At 42.8% G+C, this 23,701-nt stretch overlaps 2 protein-coding genes and 1 non-coding gene across 7 annotated transcripts in view; 1 reads left to right on the plus strand and 2 right to left on the minus strand.

Moving 5' to 3' along the window:
• Positions 1-24: 24 nt before the first annotated feature.
• LOC123508100 (protein phosphatase 1H-like) lies at positions 25-13,283 on the minus strand. 3 transcript variants are annotated; one of them, XM_045261555.1, is made up of 10 exons: positions 12,974-13,283; positions 9,740-10,139; positions 9,260-9,402; positions 8,466-8,982; positions 7,535-7,675; positions 6,768-6,965; positions 6,002-6,184; positions 5,136-5,243; positions 4,559-4,716; positions 25-4,143 (listed from the first exon to the last, which is right to left on the minus strand). In XM_045261555.1, the coding sequence occupies exons 2-10, from the start codon at positions 9,893-9,895 to the stop codon at positions 3,702-3,704; spliced, it is 2,046 nt and encodes a 681-aa protein (XP_045117490.1). In that variant the 5' UTR covers positions 9,896-10,139; positions 12,974-13,283; the 3' UTR covers positions 25-3,701. The 3 variants fall into 3 exon arrangements, with proteins under 3 accessions (XP_045117490.1, XP_045117488.1, XP_045117489.1); XM_045261553.1 differs by having other exon boundaries at positions 4,553-4,716; XM_045261554.1 differs by lacking the exon at positions 12,974-13,283 and adding an exon at positions 12,790-12,809 and having other exon boundaries at positions 4,553-4,716.
• Positions 13,284-16,531: 3,248 nt separating this feature from the next.
• Positions 16,532-16,605, minus strand: Trnam-cau. The gene has a single exon. It is a non-coding gene; the product is annotated as a tRNA-Met (tRNA).
• Positions 16,606-19,659: 3,054 nt separating this feature from the next.
• The window catches only part of LOC123508409 (inactive tyrosine-protein kinase 7-like), a 79,648-nt gene continuing 75,606 nt past the window's right edge, over positions 19,660-23,701 (plus strand). For all 3 annotated transcript variants that reach the window (XM_045262147.1, XM_045262148.1, XM_045262149.1), the window contains exon 1: positions 19,660-20,517. In XM_045262147.1, the coding sequence (XP_045118082.1) occupies positions 20,478-20,517 (40 nt within the window). In that variant the 5' untranslated portion in view covers positions 19,660-20,477. The remainder of the gene's footprint in view (positions 20,518-23,701) is intronic.

The raw sequence follows: 23,701 nt of genomic DNA on the forward strand, positions 1-23,701 counted from the left end.
TCAAATTTTTATGAAACTGCAGTCTTCACAAAAGATTTATTTTGTCATACTATTAAAAATCATTCATTTTGGAACACAAATTGTTTCAGAATGATGCTGTTACAAGATAATGCTGCTAAACCTTCTCTTTCTCATAGCCCCTCTATATGCTACCTCAGCAGCCTCCCCAGTAAGTTTACATAACATTAATGTATATGATGCATATATTTTGACCAAGGAACAGTATATAGGCAAGGCTATAGAGGCTAAACACTTCCTCAGGGGCACACCCTTCTCCCTCCCCTCACCAACACCAGATATGTAGTGGTAAAAACAATTATTATTAAAATTCTCACAGCCAGCATGTGACTTTCAAAGATTTACATGATGTGGTAGCTATTTCAATTGCTGAATAACTGAGGTGAAATTTCTAACCTACCACAATACACACACTTGTTCATTTTCTCCTTTTCTTCATTACTAAAAAATTTACTCATGCTAAAGGAAAAGCTGATACACCACCCACTGGTCACAGCTGAGCCTCTCCTTGGCAGCACTGCAGACACTGCCACCATCCATTGAAGTGGCTGTCGTGCCAAGTATTTACCACCAGTACTTGAAACGTGTGGACAAGGGACGCTCTGAGCTGCTGTGGTAACAGTGGGTGATCTGAGCACTTGATATCAGCCAGTCACAGTCTAATGACAAGGCAACTAACACTTTTATGATTCTGACAGCAAATGTATGAATTCATGAGAAATATGCATCCACCAACACACCACTGCCTTCCTCTCTTCTCACTGCACCCTCCTACTGTACTTATACATGAACCAAATTAACTTTATATATTGCCACTCATATAATCTGAGGTAAGATGGAGAGATGCTGAATTATGAAGAAAAGTATTTGTGATTGAATGAATGACTGGCAAACTCTGAACTAGTGTACTTGTGTGATTCATGACAACCAGTACGAGTAAGGCGTCACAGTGATGAGATCCTCTTTATTCTACCCATGGGAGGGAGGGTGTTGGTGTGCTATTTGACAGTGATTTAGACAGGAAACAAAGGGAAATGGTGAATGGAACAGCAGGCTATTCTAAGGCATCTAAACAGTGGTGGCTGCAGCTGTGAGAGAAGCTCAGGGTGGGGTGAATGGACCACAGGTGAGCCTCTGAGTACCACAGGTGTGTGATGGTGCTGACTACCAAACACCATACCACCATGATGCTCAGTATTTCAGGTGCTGGTTGGGCAGGTCCAGCATGTAACTTAATATGGTGTTTGCATGCATGTATGCAAGCACACACATGCACACACACACAATACAATCACGCACACACACACACACACACACACACACACACACACACACACACACACACACACACACACACCATGTCCAGAAAGGGATACTCTAAAAGAAAAATGTATAAAAGTATAGAGTAATACTATACAGTGTGATATACAACTACCCAAGAAGACAGAGAAAATACAAAATCAAATATACATCCTTCCCTGCCCTTGTAATATGGAAACATGAGACAAACATTCTAGATAAATACTGTAAACATCGCATATAATCATCTATAACAATAAAAAATGTTAAAGGGAGTAGCTTAACAATCTTCAAATCCACAACTAAACATAGCCTTAAACATACACTTTTCTAAATGAAGGAATGGTTGTCATTCTTTGGAATATGGTGAAACATAAATAGTTGTGCATAAATATGACCTACCTCAAGAAACGTCTCACTAGTGTCATTCTAAAACACACACACACACACACACACACACACACACACACACACACACACACACTCTCTCCACCACAAACACACAAAATGAGATAGAAAATATGCATTGTAAGAGAAGCAATGACATCAGATCAATAACTCGGTAGTAAAGAGAAAAAACAGAAATGCCATGAACAAGTAAACAATAATGAGAATAAATGTAGTAAAAAAAAAAAAGGCCTGGGAGAGGGAAGGCAATCATGGTAAAACAGCAATAAATATGTAACCAAGTATAAATCAAATAACGATATGAAAAAAGCCAGAAAACACTTGAGTAACACCTGGTGAAAAAGTAAAGTGGAGACAGAGTTTTTTTCTTCAAAGTCTCCAGTTAATAAGAGGAACTCAGGAGAGAATGGAAGGCTAAGGTGAAGACTAACTACTCTAAACCTAAACCACAAGCATCCTCTCACAGAACACTACAATAAATATAAATAAGAATGTTCTAATAAGTGGTGAGCAATGCACAGGTTCTCAGTACACTGTCTTATAAGGTATTTGTACCCTCGGCTCCACAGGTCTTGACACATCCACTGCCTGTGTGGAGTTATTCTTTGTTCCGCATCCTGTTAATTGGACACGAATAGCTACACAAATTAAGACTGCAACTATCAACAACAGTCTCCCTAACCCAACAGCAGGACCTGTGAGTAAATAAAGTAACCTAAGACATCTTCCAACAGACTATTAGATGTCCAAGCCTTCTATATAGCCTCTAAATACATCAGGACAACATAACTTCTCAGCACTGCAACCCACCAAAATGTCCACCTTCTGGCATACAGCATGATATAAACACACAGCACTTTCCCACATAAAATGACCCAGTAGGCTTTTTATCCACATCCTTCATTCAGCTACTAACACTCAACACTCTTGCACTGCAGTTCTTTGCTCTCTACATGCATACAATCACCTATAACTCAAAGGACACGATGAACATTTGTAAAATCTTCAGTTCTTTTTAACTGTTCTTGATTCATCAACTATTTACTGCTAGAACCTTGACTTGTAATGGGCATCTCTGGTACTGTCACCCTGTAAAGACAGGAGTTGGGTGATCCTGCTATACACTGCATCTGAATACCTACACTGGGATATCACAGCAGTCATTCTTCCTCTGGGAAGCTCTCATAGTTACCAAGAAACAGTTAAGATCAATAGTGGGTAGTCTGTTGCATCTACTTCCATTGTATTTACTGTTTCCCTTCAATCGTTTGATCTATAGGAATCTTTTAATTGGGCTTCAAAGAAAGTGTCAGTGGGTCAGGGACTTCAGACACAGAACTGAATTAGATCAATGAGTTAGTTGGCCACTATGTAAGGCATGAAAAAATAAATGTTTTAGGTCATTTGTAAGATTTCCATCTAGTAAAAAAATGAATGTGTTCAAAACAGAAGCAAACACTACACACAGTGAATACGAGTGCAGTAAGTTGCATGACTTCTAATTATAGCTGCGTGTATCTGAGTTTCTGGTTGTCCATTTTCTCTATCAATTCTCTCTCCTATTCTGAAAAAAACTGCATATCTAATCAAGAAAACTTGCAGTGCCCCTCCTGAAGTGATGGAAAATCACACATCGGTGATTATGTTTGTGTTCCTCTACTTAGCTAAACAACACACACCACTCTTATAACTTATTATGAAATTTGCTCATGTATATCTAGAAATAAATATTTTTCATAACATAACAATTCTTTGGTAGAAAGAAATTGTTCAGGAGAAAGGCTATGCTCACACTCTCTCTCTCTCTCTCTCTCTTTCTTTCTCTTTCACAGCAACAACAGGTCAACACTCAACATGTGATGATGAACGGCCCCGCTGATTCCCTCCCTTACCCCATAAGCCACCAAAGCCTGACTTAGGCCCAAAAAATAAGACTAGTGTTTGCCTTCCCTTAATCCCCAACCCACCAATCTGTACTATGCCTTGTCTGAATCTCGTAGTGGCTCCTCACTCCTCTGTGTTTGTGCGGTGTCCATCTCACTCCTGAAATGATCCTCCTGAGGGTGCAAGTCAAAGTTTTCCATACTTGGGGGCTCCCAGGTGCTGAGGGGATCCTGTGTGTTGTGTTTCTCAGTGGAGGAACATTCATGGTTGTCCTGTTCTCTAGGAGGAACGTAAGCTGGTGCATGGCCATTGCCTGATGTTTCAATTCTCTCCTTGGTTGCTGCCTGCTTTCCCTTAGGAGGCCTGCCTTGCCTGGCCTTCCACACTCGGTGTTCCTCCTGGTACGGCAAGATAGGCACTACAAACACGGTAATGTCGTCGATGGTGGCATGCTTGTCATCACCCGTGCGCCAGTAACGCTCCTTCAGCTTCCCGCGTGACCCCATCACCAGGTCCTGGGCAGCACTGGTGTATCTGGAGGATGAAAGGCATTAGTGGCAGGCAGTGAGGAGAGTGGAAAGAGTTCAGAAAGCTGAGGAAATTAAATACTGAGTCTTTTCTGATGGGTTTGTGGTTGGTTGGGTAGAGATGAATGGAGGTAGTGTGTAGGACTTGCAAGAAGTATCAAGAGGAAATGTTTGTTTCTTGCCAGAGTAGTTATCTATATGTTAAAATTTTTCATATACAACTTGAAGCATACATAACACTTCTTTAACACACAAAAATAAATTCCCACACCAACTACAGTAAAAACAAATCACTTTCTCACATCATCCAGCAACACAGCCTCTACTACACCAACACAACACTGCACATCCTACACTCATGCAGTGACACCCATATGAAAGTAAGCAGGAGATTCTGGCACAGCCTCCCCTGCTACCTGTACTTGTGCTTGTCGTGGTGGTCAGGTGGGAAGTGTGAGAGGGACTTGCCCACCATGGCCACTGCTCGCTCGTTGGAGATGATGTCCCACAGCCCATCTGTTGCCAGCACTAGGACGTCCCCATCTGTGAGCTCAGCAGCCTCCACGTCAAACACTCGTACCTTTGGGAGGACAAGGTAGTGAATATTTGAACATTTATCTATAGCCAATAACAGAAATTACAATAATAAAAGTAATAATAATGACAAAGAAATGTAACAGACTTTTTTAACTCCAAAACTTTTCTGAACTAGGAGATTGTTAAGAAAAGTAACATAGAGTGAATGTTGGTTTTAGCAAACTGAATAAAATATGATTCACTACAAAATTAACAACCATGGAACACCAGCATATAGAAAATGAGAAAAAAATATTAGAAAAAAATATTCACAGGAATAAAATACTGAAAACTCACTTGATTGCTTTTTTTTTCCACAATTGGGTAATGTATGAGGGAAAAAAAAAAAAAAAAAAAAAAAACTTGAAAACAATGCAAAAGTAAGCAACAAGACAGCGAACAAAAGCGTGTTGTGTTGAGTACCTCCGGTTCTGGTGAGAGGAACGGCTTGATTGGAATGGATGTACACTGAGCCTTTAAGTCATGGTCCCCAAAGCCCCGTGTGACTCCTATGGTGCCCAACACACGACTCTGAGGGAAACAAGCAAGTCATAAAGAGGCGTCTATTGCACTGTGAGTGTGCACAAGTTATGTATTCTCTCTTGCAATTGTTTTCATACACACACACATACACACATGCAGAGACTTTAAGAAATAAAGTTTCCCACATAGAAGTATAACAGCTTGGAATGGATCTGACAATGAAACTGTGTGTGCAAAAACGATCAATGAAATTGTGACAAAGTTGGATGCTAAAAGGATCAGAGACAGGACAGCATAAGCCTAAGCGTGAGTCTTCTTCTGTATATCACAATTAGGTAAATACAAACCTTACAATTCATCACGTACATTCCTCTTTCATCCTTCACACACATAACCATTTAATAGCTACAGCTGCTCCTCACACTCACTACATGATAAGGTCCAAGTTTTAGATAAAGTTTGACAAGCCACTGATACTTAAGTGATTAGCTGTAAAGTTTGTGTCTTCCAACACCTGCAGTTAACATTTCTTCCTAGTGAAAATCATCTAGGTCTGCTTGGGTAAAGAGTAATATCACCACTAGCATCTATCACATTCACTCACTCACCTTCACAAGACGTACTCTACCTCCTCCCTTACACACCCACACTCACAAACCTTCCAATCCATCACATACACTTCTCTTTTCCCCTCATCTCACCCCACACTCACTCACTCACCCTTACACAAGATACTCAACCTCCCAACTTTCTTCCTTACCCACATCCATTCTCACTTGTACACCCTAACACAACACTGTACTCACCCGCTTGCCCTCGCCACACACCAACGGGTACTTGAGGTCATCTGGCGTGAGTGTCTTGTATGCCCAGCCGCTCATGTAGTGTTCCCGATACAGCACCCGCTTACCCAGGTCCCTCCGTTGTGGCCGGCGGACAAAGTCAAGGTGAGTGAATTCCCCACCAAGCAGTTCTGGATGCATTGCCCCCTGGTGATGGAAGTGTTAACTGTAGTTGCTATACCATTAAGAGTCTGGTACTGATTAGCTAACTGGCCTGCAACAATACAGAGTGACTAGTGGTTCTGTTAAATGACTCTGCTTGATATTGGCTATTTGATTGACTTACTAACATCATCAGTGTCTATTGGAGTTTGGTTGATATTGACTGACTGACTCTCCAGCACTAATACAAGGCAACTGGTGTCTCCAGGGCTGGTGGAGCCATAAGAACAGTATGGTTGGTACTGTCTAGCACAAACACTCAAGTGACTTTGTAAATAATGTCAGCTCTACTTTCAAATCTGAAGGATTAATGGAATTTTCTATATATCCAAAATCTCTCTATAAATGATGTTTTTACACTAATATTCAATTTTCTCCAAAATCTCATTCTAAAGATAAACACTGTTAAAGTAAAATTTATTGCCTTTTCCTTCTATATTGCTTTCCCATTTCCATTTGTGTTCTTATTCTTTATTCATTATCTAACTCTCCACATCAGACCCACATTTCCTTCCTCATGTGTACTTCTTCCTCATGCCCTAACTCCTCAAGATAACAATGTCCTCACTAGTTTTCTGATGCGCTGGTTCTCTGTCTCAGGAGTGAAGTCGAAGGACATTGGTAGTGGAACACCGCCCATGGAGAGGATGGCACGTGAATCCCCAGCGTTGGCCAGGAAGAGCTTGCCGTGGATGAACAGAGCAACACAGGCAGTGCATCCCCCGGTCAACTGAAACCTTAGCCTGTCTTCTGCTATCGTGTGGTCCTGTGAGGGAAGGAGAGTGGAGGTTATTTCAGCTTCTAATAGTACAGTACAGTAGTTGCCAAAAGTTAAGTAAAACATGCCACTCCTATTGTGCTTGGTATTTTTTACTGTCTTTAATCATCTCATCTGTTTTGAATGTGCCTACTGTCAAGTTGTTAAAGAGATTGTAAAGAGATTGGAAGGCTTAAAAATGAAGAAACATAAAATACAATGGAACCAGCTACAGGAAGTTGCCTGACTTCTGACCACAACTGTACATAAGTATGTGTGTATGTGACATCTCTTCTATGAGCTGTCTTTGTGTTTGTGTTTAGTATTAAAGGCAAGTGTAAGCTCACCTAAACTGTCTTGCCAAAACTTTTTTTTACACTAGTTCTGTAAATTGTATCAATTCTATAAAGAGGTACATATCTGTCCAAACCTTTCTTGTTTTAACCTCACAGCACATTTCACAATAAATCTCTTAAACAGCTTACAATTTCTTATCACAAATTTGCAACATGTCATTTCTAGTTCAGCCATTCACATAGCATGTTATGTACATCACATCTTGTGCCAAGCCAACCCACCATCTGCCAGAAGGCATTCTCTAGGGCACCAGTGACAGCACTCTCCATGGTGACTTCCTTCTCTGGAGCCCAGATGGGGGTCTGTTGCTTCTCCTCCAATGGGTCAGGAATCAGGATGTCAATCACGTCACACAATTTCTCCTGACAAATTGTATTTTTCATCAGGAACAAAACAATGATGATAGACAGAATAACCCTATTAATGATTTCATTCTTCCACCACAGGGATTCACAGTACAGCACAACATTATAAGGAAAAATGACTTCAAATGAGACCTGATGCTTGAATCTCCAAGGTGACATTGAATGATATAGAATTTACTGAATATCAGATTAATTGTGCAATATAAGCATGATATATCAGTGAAAGACTTACTCAAGTTGAAGGTTCACACAAAGCAACTCAAGTAACATAACAATGCAAGATGACGTAACAATCCTCTAGCAACATCATTCACAAGGAATCATAAACAAGCTGAATGAATTGTCAAAACACAACACTCACTTCCTTCCTGTCTTCTTACAAAGAGGCAACAAACCTTCATACATATGAAAGCATCAAGACCATCTTTCTCTAACTTTAGATCTCTGTCTATTCCAAAATGTTGATGATAAAAAAATGTAAGTAAAATCTATAAATGAAGGGATGTATTTCAAAATAATCTTGATATGTTTACCAGAACATATTTGACATGACCACCAGCCATTACTTCCACCCATTACCTCTTCATCCACCAAGCCATATCTTTCATTCACACACAAACTGAGCTTCAACTTCAAAATTCCACAAGAGAATATCTCTATCACTGTATGCTTCACTGTACAATGTCTGAGGACCAATACACTCAACAAAGAAACTAGTCATAATAATTAACTTATTCAGATACAAGAGATAAGCTGCTTTGTTTGCATACAAATGACAGTGACTCACATGCACAAGATGGTGGAGCTGGTTGGCAGCAGCCACAGCAGCACCCCAGCCAGCATGGCCATCAAAAACTCCAAAGATGTAGTATGGCAGAGACACATGGACCATGGGAGACTGCTGAGGGGACTCATGTGGAGGAGGAGGCTCTGCACTTCCTTCTTCTATCTTGATGCCCCCTGGTCCCTCTCCAGGCTGGTCCTCAGGGTTACTGCTGAGGTCCTGGGAGAAGCCTTCTTTCAGCTCCGTGGCAGGGCTGGCAGATAGAGGATGTTTGATTCCCTGAGGCTGCAACATCACAGTCTTCTCCTGAGGCTGATCAGATCCCTCTTCACTGTGTCCATTGACAACTGGCTCTGCCTTGATTGAGGAGCTCCTGGCATCTTGTAAGGTGGATGGAGAAGAAGAGGAGGACGAGGTGGAGGAAGGAGCCCCCTGCTCTACCCTGAGTGGCCGTGTGAGGAGGCCAACGTGAACCACTGCCTGATCCTCATTTTTCTTGGACTTACCGGCATTGATGGTTCTGTAGAGGAAAGTAAAATACTAAACAAGCATTGAACATTACACTGTGATGACTATTACATTCCATTTCACTGATTCCAAGATTGTGGCTGATGTATTGTTGATTTATGACCATAAGGTTAGTATATAGTGTCAGTAATGCTCTCAAAAGGTAAATAAAGTAACAGTGGGAAGGCTTAATCATTATAGGGAAGCAGGAAATATAAGGCTAATCTATACTCTAAATCTGTACCTCTGAAAACAAACAATAAATTATGCACGGAAGAAAGGAGACTCACTCAGCATAGCCACTATTCCACGGCAGCCTTGATATGTCCCTTGGGCAGATGATGGGTCGAATGGCGTGGTCTGCTGTCACCTGAATCTCATCCTCAGAGCCAAGCTGGAGGAAGTGTGGTCGTGTGTAGGGGAAACGCAGGCCCTGCAGGAGAAACCAAGATGTGGAGAGATAAGAGTGTGCAGCAGTAGCCAGAGGATGTTCTGGGACAGCAAGCACTCACAAGTGGTCAAGGAGAAAGAGGAGTAACAGGGAACAGTGACAAGCCCATTTTAAGAATAAACAGGAAACATGACAGAGGAAAGGGAGTTATAGAGAAGATAAGAATGAGAAACAAATACAAAGGAGAAAACTGTGAAAGACTATGTTAAACATAAGTAATGGTGCATATCAAATAGAAAAGAGCTAAGAGGTAAACAATATATAGGGGGCATCATAACAGTCTCAGTACCCAATGAACCTCAGCTTGAGCCAACTGTACCTTGTCTTTGGTGGATCCAGTCAAGGACCTGGTGCTAAGTGAGCTTGTGGAAAGGCCAGAGGTCACACCTGGACCCAGGCCCCCCAAGGCACCTCCCTCAGTCTGGTCAAAGCTCCCCACCACATTGTAGAGTGCTGTCTTGAAGCGATTCAACATGGGTGCTGTTGATGGGCAGTAGTGGCAGCAGCAACAGCAGGAAGTAGTGGTGGTGGCAGTGGTGGCAGTGGTGGCGGTGAAGGGTCTCTCCGTCTCACCTCAACACACATAGGTCACACCAGGTGACTTGATGGTGTCTTGGCCTCAATCATGAGTTACATATGGCCTGCCTGACTTCCAGGTAGCCACACTAATGACCTGCTTTGAGCTGCCTCTGCTACATGGACGGCTGCCTCATGCTGCACTGAAACACACACAAGCATATTTCTTACTTTTCTTGTAAATGTCAGATTTGCTCATACAGGGAAGTAATGACACTGAATGAAATTTGATTTCATTATTTGGATTAGGGGACAATTCTCATTAATTTATCCTAAAAATCATCCTACTCCCACCTACTTTCCTCCTTTTAATCATGAGCCTGGCATGTCTTTGGTTCATTTCAGAGGAAGTGAGCTTATGAAAGAATCGTCTGAGAGAATTTTCCCCAAACCAGATCAAGGAGGATTTAGGATCGGTATAATAATGAAAAAGGGAAGGTAAGACAAACTCAATGATGAAGAGTAGTCTGAAAGGAACAGACAGCCAATCAGGACAATGCCACGTCAGGCAGACCATCCCTGCACAGGAAGGTGACACAAGGCAGTCCAGCCAGGAAAATCCACTCCAGTCCCAGCTTGTATCCAGAACAGAGCTCCCCACTCCTATCTTTTGCCCTGAACCAGGCAGTCTACTCAGTGATACCAACCTTCCAGCAGACATGGTGAGTGGGCACACAGCAACTAAACAATTAGCCGTGACATGCTGCATGCGGCGAAGGCAAAGTCATGGATGTTGGGGAGGGCAGGAGTAACAAGTCTTTGCCTACCTAAGCATGTCCTAATAACTTTGAGGTAATAGCATTCAAAGTAACAGCTACAAAAATCACCAATTCTCCCTAGACATGACTTTAATCACCATTGTCATATTGCGCAGCCCTCTCTGCTGGGATGACGGCTACTATCTCTTCCTTTACATTTTTTCACTCACCACCATTCATAAACCTATCACTAAACACCCCTGGGTTCCCTCATCACCTATCAGGTTAACTGATGCCCCTCTGCTGGTCACCATCCAGGGCAGAGGATAGTTAGCTTGGGTCACCCTCCTTGGCCTGGGTGCTCAAAGCTTTCTTAACCAACTACAATTTATCTATTTATATTTTTGTTCATATGTAAAGTAAACTACCAAATTTACCAAGCTTTATTTTCTCACAATATCCCCATTAGCCATAAACTCCTGTTTATGCTTTTGTTAGTCACTGGTTATTATCTATGTATCATTTTGCATTTCTCAATAAGTGACTAGTTAACCAGATACAATATTCATATATATATTAATACTCAACCACACATATGCAGACATCCATGCGTGGGTTCGAATCCCACCACGTGCTGCCTTGAAACTTTGTCATTTGTTGAATGGTTTAAAGTTACCTACGTCACCATGACATCCAGGTTGTAATTGGAGGTGTAATTGCCTTACACCAAAGATATATTTGGGTGTTGATATGGCTACCACTATAAATAAAATTGCCTGCTCCACCAATAGGCTGAAGCTGGACAGTGCTTCCAATACAGGGGATCCTCGTGATTCAACCGTTCACAGTTCGAATTATCTCCAATTCGAACTCAGTTAATCAATACCCAATCCTCAAGGTTTGACTGACTAACTCACCAATTCGACATTCATATCTCGTGTGCCACCCACCCGGTCAAATCCGACCACCCCAGCCCTAAGAAGCACAATTTCCTGCCTTTCAAAGATAAGCTTATAAGAAAGTGAGGCAGGTATAGCTCACAGTGTTGTTGTAATGCAAATGGGTGTCCCTAGATCAAGAGTAACAACAATTTGGAAGAACAGGGACAAGTACTGCAAGACTGCTGCATCATGCAAGTGTTTTTATTTCCAAAAAATGTACTGTACAGTACCCTAATGTATCTGATAAAAAAAAGTTAGATATAAATGAAGCCTTTAATAGTACTGATTTAGTCTACGTTAGTGTTTTTTAAAGGTTATAGTGATGTTTTGAGGGGACTAGGATGGAGGTTGGTCCCTATCTCCCCTAATTCTTAAGTATCTTATGGGAAAAATTGCTTCACGATTCGAATAAACGCTGATTCGACCAATGAAAAACTGCCCTAACCCCGTCGAATTGCAAGGATCCCCTGTACTCTTCAAGTACCTACAGGCACTATAGGTCATAAAAAAATAATAATAATAAAAAAATAAATAAATAAACTTAACTATCATTGTTATTATTGGTAAATTTTTTTTTTTCAACCAATATAGCCTATCTTATATTTCTTTTTCACAATGTCTAACAAGCTTGGGAACCTCCTGGGAAACTTAACCAAACCTAACCTTATTATTGACTTCTGATAGGGTAAAATGGGGTTAGAAATGCTTGTAAAAATGTGATTTTGACCGTGAGACGTAAAGTTACGTGTGGTAACCTAACCTAACCTTATTATTAATTTCCGCTAGGGTAAAATGGGGTTAGAAATGCTCGTAGAAGTGTGATCTAGACCACGAAAATGTGTATAGTTACGTGTTGTATGTTGGTTGAAACTGCAATAAAACATTATTATTATTATTATCATTAAATACATACACACACACACACACACACACACTCTAACACACCTACTCATCACACTTAACAAGTTCATTCTCCACTACACTAAAGAACAGCAGAACAAAAAATCTTAACACAGCACTTTCAAAACCTTAGCCAGCTGGAACACACACACACACACACACACACATACATACACTAAGCACACTTTTCCCCCACCACAACACCACAGCAGCTGAAGGAGACTGACCCATATCAAAAAGTCAACCACGCTCACCTTTCCCAGCCAGGTGAGTGTCGTGACCAACACACCTGTGGCCGCACCATCCCCTCACCCCGCGACCACCACACACACCCTTCACAAGAAACACTAAATTATACAGAAATAGAGGCAAATACACCAAGATAACATGATGCAATACCCGATAAGGAGCGTTTCATGACATCCTACAAACACTTACCTCCCCCTTGTCAAGATACGGATCCTTCACGCCCTCCTCATTCCTTCCACGGGGTCCTCAGCCACAGAATCCTTGTAAAATATGCAGCGGAGTCTCCTGTGCGTGTTTCAAGGGGTGGTGGGTTTCCTGGGGGTGCTACACTGCTGACACACAAGGAAATACAGAGCCACGGTGCGTCTTGAGGTGCCAACACAGAGCTAGCTGACAGAGAATGTGTTTACAAAATTTCCTAAAGGGCAAACTTGTGCAAAAAGGAGGAGGAGGAGGTGGAGGTGAAGGAAGAGGTGATTGCCTTTTTCTTCAACCATGGATTTTTTCTTTTTCTTCCAGTATCGACTTTTTTTTCTTCTATCAATTTCTTTCTTATGTCTTTTACTTTTCTTCTGCTATTGACTTTTTTTTTAATCTATTATTTTTTTTTTCTACAATTGATTTAATTTCATTCGGTACTAACTTCCTGTTCTACCACTCAAGCACTGTGTGTGTGTATGTGTGTGTGACAGGATATCCTTCAGGAAAATTATAGAATTAGGTGTTATTTTTCACTGTTGCACCATTCATTTATTAACTGCAAGGATAAAGCTACATTTTACTCATTGCGACATTAAAAGCATTTCTTTTATTCTTGTAAGAAATATAGGAATACTAATGAGTAATGATATTATTTTTCTTTATAGTGAAGTGGTGTAAGTCGCACATAATAGACAAGAAAAATAGGTTTGTAAATATATCAAACAAGTAATAGCTTAGCTTATGTGTAATTAGGTTTGTATAAGAGTAGACAACATCACGCCACAATGAGAGAGAGAGAGAGAGAGAGAGAGAGAGAGAGAGAGAGCATTTATTATAGCTCATAAGTAATACAAATGTGACATATATGTATAAAGATAGAACATTTGGCAATAACGTAATGGCTAGCCTATTTGTAAGCAAAGCTAAGGCATGTAGAGAGAGAGAGAGAGAGAGAGAGAGAGAGACTGCTGCCACGCGCACCCGTATCCACCTTCACAACTCGCCGTGCCCAGAGAACACAAGCTCACCGATAACAATAACAGGGGAGTTGGTATGCTGAGATTCGGTCTCATGGTACGTGCATGTGAATAATTACTGTATAAAGATATTTACATGGGCGTGACGCAGTGTACGATAGTGAAGACGACACTTCAGGGATATTTTCATTTTTCAGTCGTGAGTTTAGAATGATTGACGATAGGGAAGCAAAATAAGAGACGGCAACATACACCGCATACCCATCTCCGCACCACACATACTATCAGTGATAGGCATATGCAGTCATAATGCACTTTTTCCATAGGCAATCCCACATGGGACAGCCCAAACATGGCACTACACCCCCTTCCCCCCCGCAACACACACACACACACGCACACGCGTCACAACTGCATACGGAAAGAGGGGACGGGGGACAGCTGCCATCACACTCGGTGAAAGCTGATTACATAAAGATGGATGGGCACACACACACACACACACACACACCGCGTAGTGTAGTGGTTAGCACGCTCGGTTCACAATCGAGAGGCCCGGGTTCGAGTCCCAGTAAGCGGCGAGGCAAATGGGCAAGCCTCTTAATGTGTGGCCCCTGTTCACCTAACAGTAAATAGGAACGGGATGTAACTCGAGAGTTGAGGCCTCACTTTCCCGGTGTGTGAAGTGTGTTGTGGTCTCAGTCCTACCCGAAGATCGGTCTATGAGCTCTGAGCTCGCTCCGTAATGGGGAAGACTAGCTGGGTGACCAGCAGAGGACCGAGGTTAATTACACACACACACACACACACACACACACACACATGGTAATTTAAGATTTAAACACTAGTTATAGAACTTATGATTAGTGCCACACACACACGCACACACACACACAGTTGAATTTGTGGCAGTGTAGTGTTAACACCACTCTGTATATCATACCACACCATCATACCGCACCACCACACTACACCACACCATACCATACCACCACACATCATGGTTTCCTCGGCATCCTGACAGCCCAACACTGCCCGACATGGCCACATCCCCCGCCCCGCCACTGTTACCGGAACAATTCCACGGGCACATTAACAGCGATCTCTTGGCATTTCCATATGTTTCTAAGTGTTTTCATGACTCTAGGTGTAGGAGGAGGTGGAGGGGGAGATGGTGAAAGGAAGAGGAGGAGTGTCAGGGCTAGGAAAGAAGAGGAGTTATGGCAGTAGATGTGTAAAAAGAGGCATCTCGGCCATATGGTGTATTTCTTTCTGCTTTATAGATAGAATTAGCATTGCTTTGATATTTGATTTGTTATTTATAAGCAAAGTACAAAAAGTTTCAAGGCATAATACAGTCGAGTCTAGCTGTGTTTTTGTCTCCCCCTTCCCCCAGAAAAAAAATCTGACTATAGTCATTGTAAGAATATATTTTTTACTAGCAAGCCAAAGATTATATTGATGTTTGGTATAAGACTTTAAAATATGAGAAACATGACCCAAGTAATGATATCTAAGAATATCTAGTCATACCATTCGTATTTTCAAATCTAAATTTTTTATCATGCCAAAATAAAAAAAAAAATGAAAATTCTTTATACGACGAGGAATTTGTGTTTTGTTTATGTGTGTGGAAAGTACATTATTTTTCTTCAGGAAAGGTAATATAATGTAGTCTGGATGAGTTTTCCATCTTAATGTTTTAATATTTTGTGGCGCCGTTGCTGGAATATACGGACTTTGTTGGACTTTGCTCTTCTTAATCCTGGACTCGATACGGTTTACATATGTTGAGTGTATGTTTAAGTATTTACTGCTTAAAAAAATGTAGTGCATTCTAGTCGGGACACCTTTTTTCTTTTCGCGATTTTTAAAATGAAATGCGTACGTAAATATTGGACCACAGGGGCATGTCACCCGTGGCTTCCAACAAGGTTAGTCCATCAGTGTTTACCTACACTCCCCTCTGTATCTCTAGGCTCAGAGAGTGTAGGAAAGCCAAAATTAACCACGAATACAGTTGAATAATCTACAAAGTGCCTTAAATGAGGCAATAATGCTGTCACCGTTCAGATGCCCATCATCAAATCATCTAACCCAAACGCAAACAGTGCCTCCGCCCTCCCAGTGTCTCTTTCCTTATTATTTCACTCAATTTCTACGGTTTTCAGGCCATTTCCAGGTACTGTCTCTGCAATAAAATAAGAAAAGTGTTGTAGGATGAGAAAGATATGAGGAATGGAAGTGTGTGAGGGAGTATAGTATGGTATAGTAGTAGTAGCAGTTGTTGTAACGGCATTATTATTATTATTATCATCAAGAGTGTTAACGATGTGTGTGTGTGTGTGTGTTAAACTGTTTGATCTGCTGCAGTCTCTGACGAGACAGACAGACGTTACCCTACGGAACGAGCTCAGAGCTCATTGTTTCCGACCTTCGGATAGGCCTGAGACCAGGCACACACCACACACCGGGACAACAAGGTCACAACTCCTCGATTTATATCCCGTGCCTACTCACTGCTAGGTGGACAGGGGCTACACGTGAAAGGAGACACACCCAAATATCTCCACCCGGCCGGGGAATCGAACCCCGGTCCTCTGGCTTATGAAGCCAGCGCTCTAACCACTGAGCTACCGGGCGTGTGTGTGTGTGTGTGTATGTGGGTAGGAGTTGTACCACGCATCCAGCATTAACCAGGACAGTCCTTATTTTGAACCCCTATCCCATCATCCCGGCCGGTTTGTAAATCGTTCCAATAAATTCCACTATCTTTTCTTACTATATATAAAGAAAGGAATCAAATGACACTTATTATATAAACAAAGTCCATAAGCAAAAATATAGTATTGTAATGTTGCTTTATTTTTTATTGCTGTTTTTGTTGCTCTTGGTCGATTTTTTCCATTTATATTAAAGGAAAATAAAATAAAAGTCTTTGAAATTAGTGGAGGTATAGAGCAGAATTGTTTCAGAATAGTGTTCGAGCAGAGAGTTGGCATCACGTGAACCTGCGTCATAAGCCCCTCCCTGCTTGAACATCGCCGGGATTGTTGCCTCGCGTTTAGGACGACTGGGAGCGACGTTGATTCTCAGCCGGAGTAATGCAGTATTCATGAGGTGATTAAGCGCGTGGGATCTGTGACGAGTACAATAAGCATTAATGTGAACTGTAAACAAAGACAGCTAATGATTGTATACGAGGTGCGTGTTGGCCTCTACTACACAGTGCTTCACCTTGCCACTGTGACTGCTGGGAGAGACACGGAGGAGACAGAGAAGGAGGCGGAGAAGATGAAGGAGGACGATCAAGAGAGAGAGAGAGAGAGAGAGAGAGAGAGAGAGAGAGAGAGAGAGAGAGAGAGAGAGAATGTAAATAATTTGATGCGAATGAATAAAAAAAGATCGTTATACAGGAAGCTTCATCGACTGGCACGTTCTGTAGTATTTAATGAAGGTAGTTCTTGTGTTAGCGTTCATTTACCTGTCTACTTCGTTCAACTGTCTCTCATGTTTACCTGTCTGTTGCTTTCATATATCTGTCACACTTACCTGCTGGCTGCGCTTCTGTTTATCACGTTCACCTGTCTAAATCATTCAATTATCTACCTGTTAAGAGAAGGTAAAATAGGAAATATCATACCTTAATGTTTTTTTTCCCCATTTTTTCCTAACCTACAGCATGTGAATTAGACTGCGCTCAGCATTATACCCTATACATTTTTCATTTCTGTCTAACGTATTCTCCTGTCTGTTACTTTCGCTTCCCTCACACGTTCACTTGTCTAACACACTCACCTGTCTGGCACATCTCTGTCTAACACACTCTCCTGTCTAGCACGTTCGCTTTCCTCTCACGTTCACTTGTCCAACGCATTCCCCTTTTAAACACATTTCCCCGTATGTCAAGTGTCCCTGCCTGCCGCGTCCACCTGTCCACTGCACGGTGACCCAAGCGTCTAGTCACCGTGAGGGAAAGAATGCTACGTGACCGCCACACTTGCAGAGACATGGAAGCGACGACCGAGTACATACATAAAAAGTATTCGTATTGCCATTACCGTCACGAATAGAATCCACTTTTTATTCTCCGATATTAACTGGAATATATACAAGTGTTTTCATTTTTTCCCCCAGTAAGTAATGCAGTGGTTGGGTTGATGTACTGCCTGGTGTGTGAAGTGTGGGATGAGTCAGCTGGTGTTCTGCAGTGACAGTCGTGTGGTATTGCTCTGGGATTGATCAGCCGGGACCGAGACACTTGCTGGTCGATTATGTGATTGCAACGTGTGTGTGTGTGTGTGTGTGTGTGTGTGTGTGTGTGTGTGTGTGTGTGTGTGTTTGGGTAAGTGCGTGGGGATATTGCTTTGTTTTTTTTTCTTTTCGTTTCTTTTTATTCTTACGTCCTTATAATGACACTGGCAAATTTGTGATCAATGAGATATTTATTTAACAGTCTATTTGTCTGTCAAACTATTCATGTATTTATCTATCTGTTTATCTGCCTATCTATCTATCTGTGTGTGTGTGTGTGTGTGTGTGTGTGTGTGTGTGTGTGTGTGTGCGTTGCAAGAAAGAACGTGTGTTTCAGAGTGTTTAGAGCAAGGGCAGTGACATTGCAATGTGTCAGAGAATGTTTTTAAGTGCTTTACTGACTGTTGCACGGAGAAAAGACTGGGAAGTGTGTTTTGAAGTGTGATAAGGAGTTTATTAAAGGGAAGTGCGTTTTAGAATATGAAGAAGCGTGTTTTAAAGAAAATATTTGATTGTATTGAAGGATAAGGGAAAGTGCGTTCGTGAATACTTTATGCGCCAGGAGGTGACAGGAGGGCAGTGACATGAGGTGAGGTGAATTGAAGTGCGTCGAGGTGGCCCGAAAGAAATGAATAATAGGATCAAAACATGCTAGGGTGCGTAGAGGTGTTTAGGGAGGGACAGAGTGCGTTGAAGTGCGTTGCCTTACCATGTGGAGTGTGCCGCTGGAAGTAGGAGTGCGTTGTGGCATGGTGAAGTCTGCAGGATGAAAAAATAAAATAAAGAGTAAAAATAAAAAGAATGAAATATTTTACCCGCGTACAGAGAGACGATGTTCTGTCGCTCCACCACGTGACCCTTGGGAGAGAGAGAGAGAGAGAGAGAGAGAGAGAGAGAGAGAGAGAGAGAGAGAGAGAGAGAGAAACCAGACAGAAAGCTTAATCACTCCCCTCTTTCCTTCACTTCTCACTCCCCCCCTCAAACTCTTACCCCGCTCTCTCTCTCTCTCTCTCTCTCTCTCTCTCTCTCTCTCTCTCGGTGTGTGGGAGAAAGGGAGTAAGGTGGAAGGCGTTGAAGCAGGTTACCTTCTCCGTAAATAATAGAGTTGCCACACCTCCCGAGAAGGAAAAGACGAGAAGGAGAGAGAGAGAGAGAGAGAGAGAGAGAGAGAGAGAGAGAGAGAGAGAGAGAGAGAGAGAGAGAGAGACCGCGGGGCTCCAGTGGCATCCGTGACTGCGGTCAATAAATACGAACGGGTCGCAAAATGGATGTCTGTGAGTGGGTCGGTGAGAGAGAGAGTGAGAGAGAGAGAGAGAGAGAGAGAGAGAGAGAGAGATGGGGGGATGGTCTTTCCCCTCATTCTGTCCCCCTCTGGTTATCCCTCCTCCACCAGCTCCTCCGCTCTCCCCTCACTCCTGTGCCTCTTCTCCCCTCGGCAGGCTCGGCTTCGCACGCTCGACTTAGTGTGGCCAGGACAGCCGAAGAGGAAGGGGTGGGCTGCTCTCAGGTCCCCCAGTCCGCGCGTCGCCTGGCCTCGCTCCGCCTGTCCCTCCCTCCTCTCTCCACCACGAACTCTACGGAGCCACGCCCCAGCTGGCCCACGCCCCCGCCGAGCTCCAGCAACACGCAGCGAGTACCGGCGTGGCAGTAAAGCGTTCTGGTCTCACGGGGAAGCAAGGTCTTGGCGCGGAGAGACGCGTGTTGGGACTACGGCAACGTCTCGTAAGCTCAGAAACCTGCGATCGTAAATCTCAAGAGTGTCGAACTCCTGAGACGATACTTCCACTGGACTCACCTTCTGCTTCTCGTTCAGTCAGCCTCCAGCGGCGCGGCGGGTGGAGGACGTGTTCATCAGCGGTGCTCGAGCAGAGTAGCGTGTATCATATAAATTCTTCACCGTGACAGCCGTGTTCTTCCTCGCCTGTGTGGGGAACGAGGCCCCTCAACGCACAGCACTCCGCCACGCACACCGCAGCAAGGACCTCGCCGGTGGAAACTTCGGACGAGGTGCAGCAACTTGACTCGAGAGAGAGACAAAAGCGCAGCGCCGAGAAGAGCACAAAACCCGAGGGAAGAAAATAAAAAAAAAAGAATAGCAAGAACCACAAACAACTTCAAAACAGCGATAACAAGCACCGCCACCCAAGAGGAAACTAAATAAGCGACTAACGAACCGAACACGTAACTTCGCCTCCTCATCAGACTCCCACTTGTGGAATCTCGGCTTAACTTGCCCTCGTGATGTCCCGCCCGTGAGCAGCATGGGTGTGGTGATCCCCGCCAAGCTACTTCTGCCCCTGGGTGAGTACCGTGCGTGGGAGAGGGCGTGGAGGGGAGGCGTGAAATATGTTTATGGAAGCAGCAGAAATGTCTGTTTGGGATTATGGTGAATATTATTGCAATGTAATGAGGGAAGTGAGGATAGCTGTGTGTGTGTGTGTGTGTGTGTGTGTGTGTGTGTGTGTGTGTTTAGGGTTGGGATGATTCTGGGATTATGTAAGAGAAGCGCGGAAATGGAGGGTGACTGCTGAAATGTGTATGTAGCAGTAAGAGTTGTGGTAGCAGTAGTAATAATAGTAGTAGTGGTGGTAGTAGTAGGAGCAGCAGCAGCACTATGTAAGGAAGAAGGGAACGGAGGAGGATAGAAAGGGAGTAAGCATGTGAGGGACCTAACGGGAGGGAGAAGGAGGGGAGATTTAAGGGAGAGAGAGAGAGGGAGCAGAGAGGGAGAGGTTCAGGGGGGGTGACTTTCGATTTTACAGAATTGCCTCTAGACACGTGTAAGTCATGAAGGATAAACCACGTCAAGCTAACCATTCTGACACTATACATCATTTTCACACCTGTATCTTAAGCGTAATTTAGTGAGCGGTAAGTTTAGCGACGCATCACGTGAGGGTTACCTTGTTTATAATCACCACGCCAAATCGGTACCTACGAGACTAAAGTAAATTTCACCACCCGTGTAAATATTAATAAGCTCGTATCCACTCACCCCTTCTCTGTTTTTCTTTTCCTTTTTCTCGGTTTTCTTTTTTTTTTTTTTTTTTGTCTGTGTGACTCGCGGGTACGAAGGAAGGGAGGAAGGAAGGAAGGAAGGAAGGGAGGGAATCAATGCAAGGAAGCGAATGAGGAAGAGGAGCGAAGAAGGGAAGGAAAGGAAATCGAAGAAGCTGCAAATGAATAAGGAATGGGATCAATAAGTAAATAATCTAATGCTCTCAAGAATAGCAATCAATGAAATAGCGAAAACGAAAATAAAGTAAATAAAACCAACATAAACAAAACTAAAATAGCACCAAACGAAAAATATTACGATGAAAGAAACAGAAGTAATAAATAGACAAATAAAACAAATAAGAAAATGAAGCATAAAGATAAAATGCTAAAACTGTAAGCCCTTGTGTTCAACCGACCGCCGTAAAATAAATTTAGTATTTCCAACGGGGCGCTGTGTCGTGCTGAGGGAAGGTAAAGGTGGGCAGAAGCGATCTTAAGCTTTGTGCAAACAGGTAAGCTCCGTAAGAAAGGGTGAAGTCATGTCACGCGGAGAGAGAGAGAGAGAGAGAGAGAGAGAGAGAGAGAGAGAGAGAGAGGGAGGGGAGGGACTAGAATGTTGAGAATTGAAATGATAGGAAAGACGGAAGGTAAGAGAGAGAATAAAAGAGGATATATAATTGAATAAAGACGAGGAAAAGACATAACGGTTAGGAGGAAAAATGATGAGAAGACAAAAACAACCCCAAAAGGAAATCCAATAAGAGAGAGAGAGAGAGAGAGAGAGAGAGAGAGAGAGAGAGAGAGAGAGAGAGAGAGAAAGAAAGAGACTCAACATCCATCTTACCTTTTTAAAATTGAAATATCATGTGTATCTACTGCATGTATTTCAGTTTCAAAATACATTAAACCCCCAAATCATTAAAAGGAAAAAAGAACGGAAAAAAAAACCCTCCTCTCCATTAAAATATTCCTACTCGTCTAGTCTGACTCTGATAATCTAATATTTCCGAAAAAAAAGAAACACATACGCAACCATTCCGAATTACTTCAACACTACAAATGGATCCCTCTTCCCCCCCCCAAAAAAAAGGAAAGGGAAAAGGGAAAAAAATAATTAAATCCAATTCGCTTCTGAAACAACATAAGGAAAGGCGCTGAATGAGTCCCCTTTACCGTCATCTGTATCCTAATGGCACGCTCCTGCAGGCGAAGCTGAAGAAACGCCCCCTCTGTAAACAAATACGTGGGGTTCCGCTGGGTTCGTATCCTTCGCTATTTTGATATCTATTTATTTTTGTTGTTGTTGTTGTTGTTGTTGCTGTTTGTGATTTGTCTTCCGTTGTGATTATTTCGGTCTTAATGATTGGAATCTCTCTCTCTCTCTCTCTCTCTCTCTCTCTCTCTTTCTCATTCATTTGTATTATTACTCCTTTTTATCTCCCTTCTTATCTTTTTCCTAATTTTCATGTTTTCTTTCCGTTTTCCTACTTTACCATGTCCTTTATCATATCATCCCCCATTACCCTTTAATTTCTCCTTTCATCTTCCTCTTTTATGTATTTTTGTATTGTCTTGTTTTCCTCGTATACATTTTTTTTTTCCAGCGTTCGTCTTTCCTTTGATCAGATTTCTACCAATTTTTCTCCTTTTCGTGCTTTTTGTTGTTTTTCTGGTGTATTTTTCCCCGCCCTTGTCAATGGCTCATATCTTTCCTATTTCACGCGTGTATTTTGCATCTATACGACATGTTAGGACGTGTATTGCGTATATATAAAATAGGTTAACCCTGTGTCGTGATATTGGGCGGTAAAAAGATGTGAGTTATCTCTTTCTCTCTCTCTCTCTCTCTCTCTCTCTCTCTCTCTCTCTCTCTCTCTCTCTCTCTCTCCCTATAGCTATGCATTCATTAACATTCTCTCATACATATTTTAGTTATTATCGTGCGCTACACACATTACAGTTCTCGTTGTGCATTATCGTAACTCCCATTACATCGTACCTCTGTTTGTATTGTCGTACTCGCCTCTGCAGGAGTATTGGTGATAGTAATACCAATGCTACCACCACCACCATCACTATTGCTGCTACTGCTACTAGTACTACTACTTCTACTACTACTACTACTACTGCACCACTACACTACTACTACCACACACCACCTACCACTGCCACTACCACTGCCACCACCACCACTACCACACACCACCACCACCACCACACCACCACTGGCACCACCACCACGCCACACCACCACCACCACCACTGCTGCTGCTGCTGCTGCCACCACCACCACCACCACCACCACCACCACCACCACCACCACCACTGCTGCTGCTGCTGCTGCTGCTGCTGCTGCTGCACCACACCACCACCACCACCACCACCACCACCACCACCACCACCACCACCACCACCACCACCACCACCTGCTGCCACCACTGCTGCCACCACCACCACCACCACCACCACCACCACCACCACCACC

Source organism: Portunus trituberculatus, chromosome 24, assembly GCF_017591435.1.
Source record: "Portunus trituberculatus isolate SZX2019 chromosome 24, ASM1759143v1, whole genome shotgun sequence".
Classification (NCBI taxonomy): Eukaryota; Metazoa; Arthropoda; class Malacostraca; order Decapoda; family Portunidae; genus Portunus; species Portunus trituberculatus.

Bases quoted from the DNA above. Each gene is read 5' to 3' on its own strand.
- LOC123508100 (XM_045261553.1), bottom strand. From the start codon at position 9,895: ATGTTGAATCGCTTCAAGACAGCACTCTACAATGTGGTGGGGAGCTTT. The intron at 9,403-9,739 runs GTACAGTTGGCT...TTTCTCCTGCAG, and splicing joins CTGGATCCACCAAAGACAAG to GGCCTGCGTTTCCCCTACAC. The intron at 6,966-7,534 runs GTGGGTTGGCTT...CTTCCCTCACAG, and splicing joins AGAATGCCTTCTGGCAGATG to GACCACACGATAGCAGAAGA.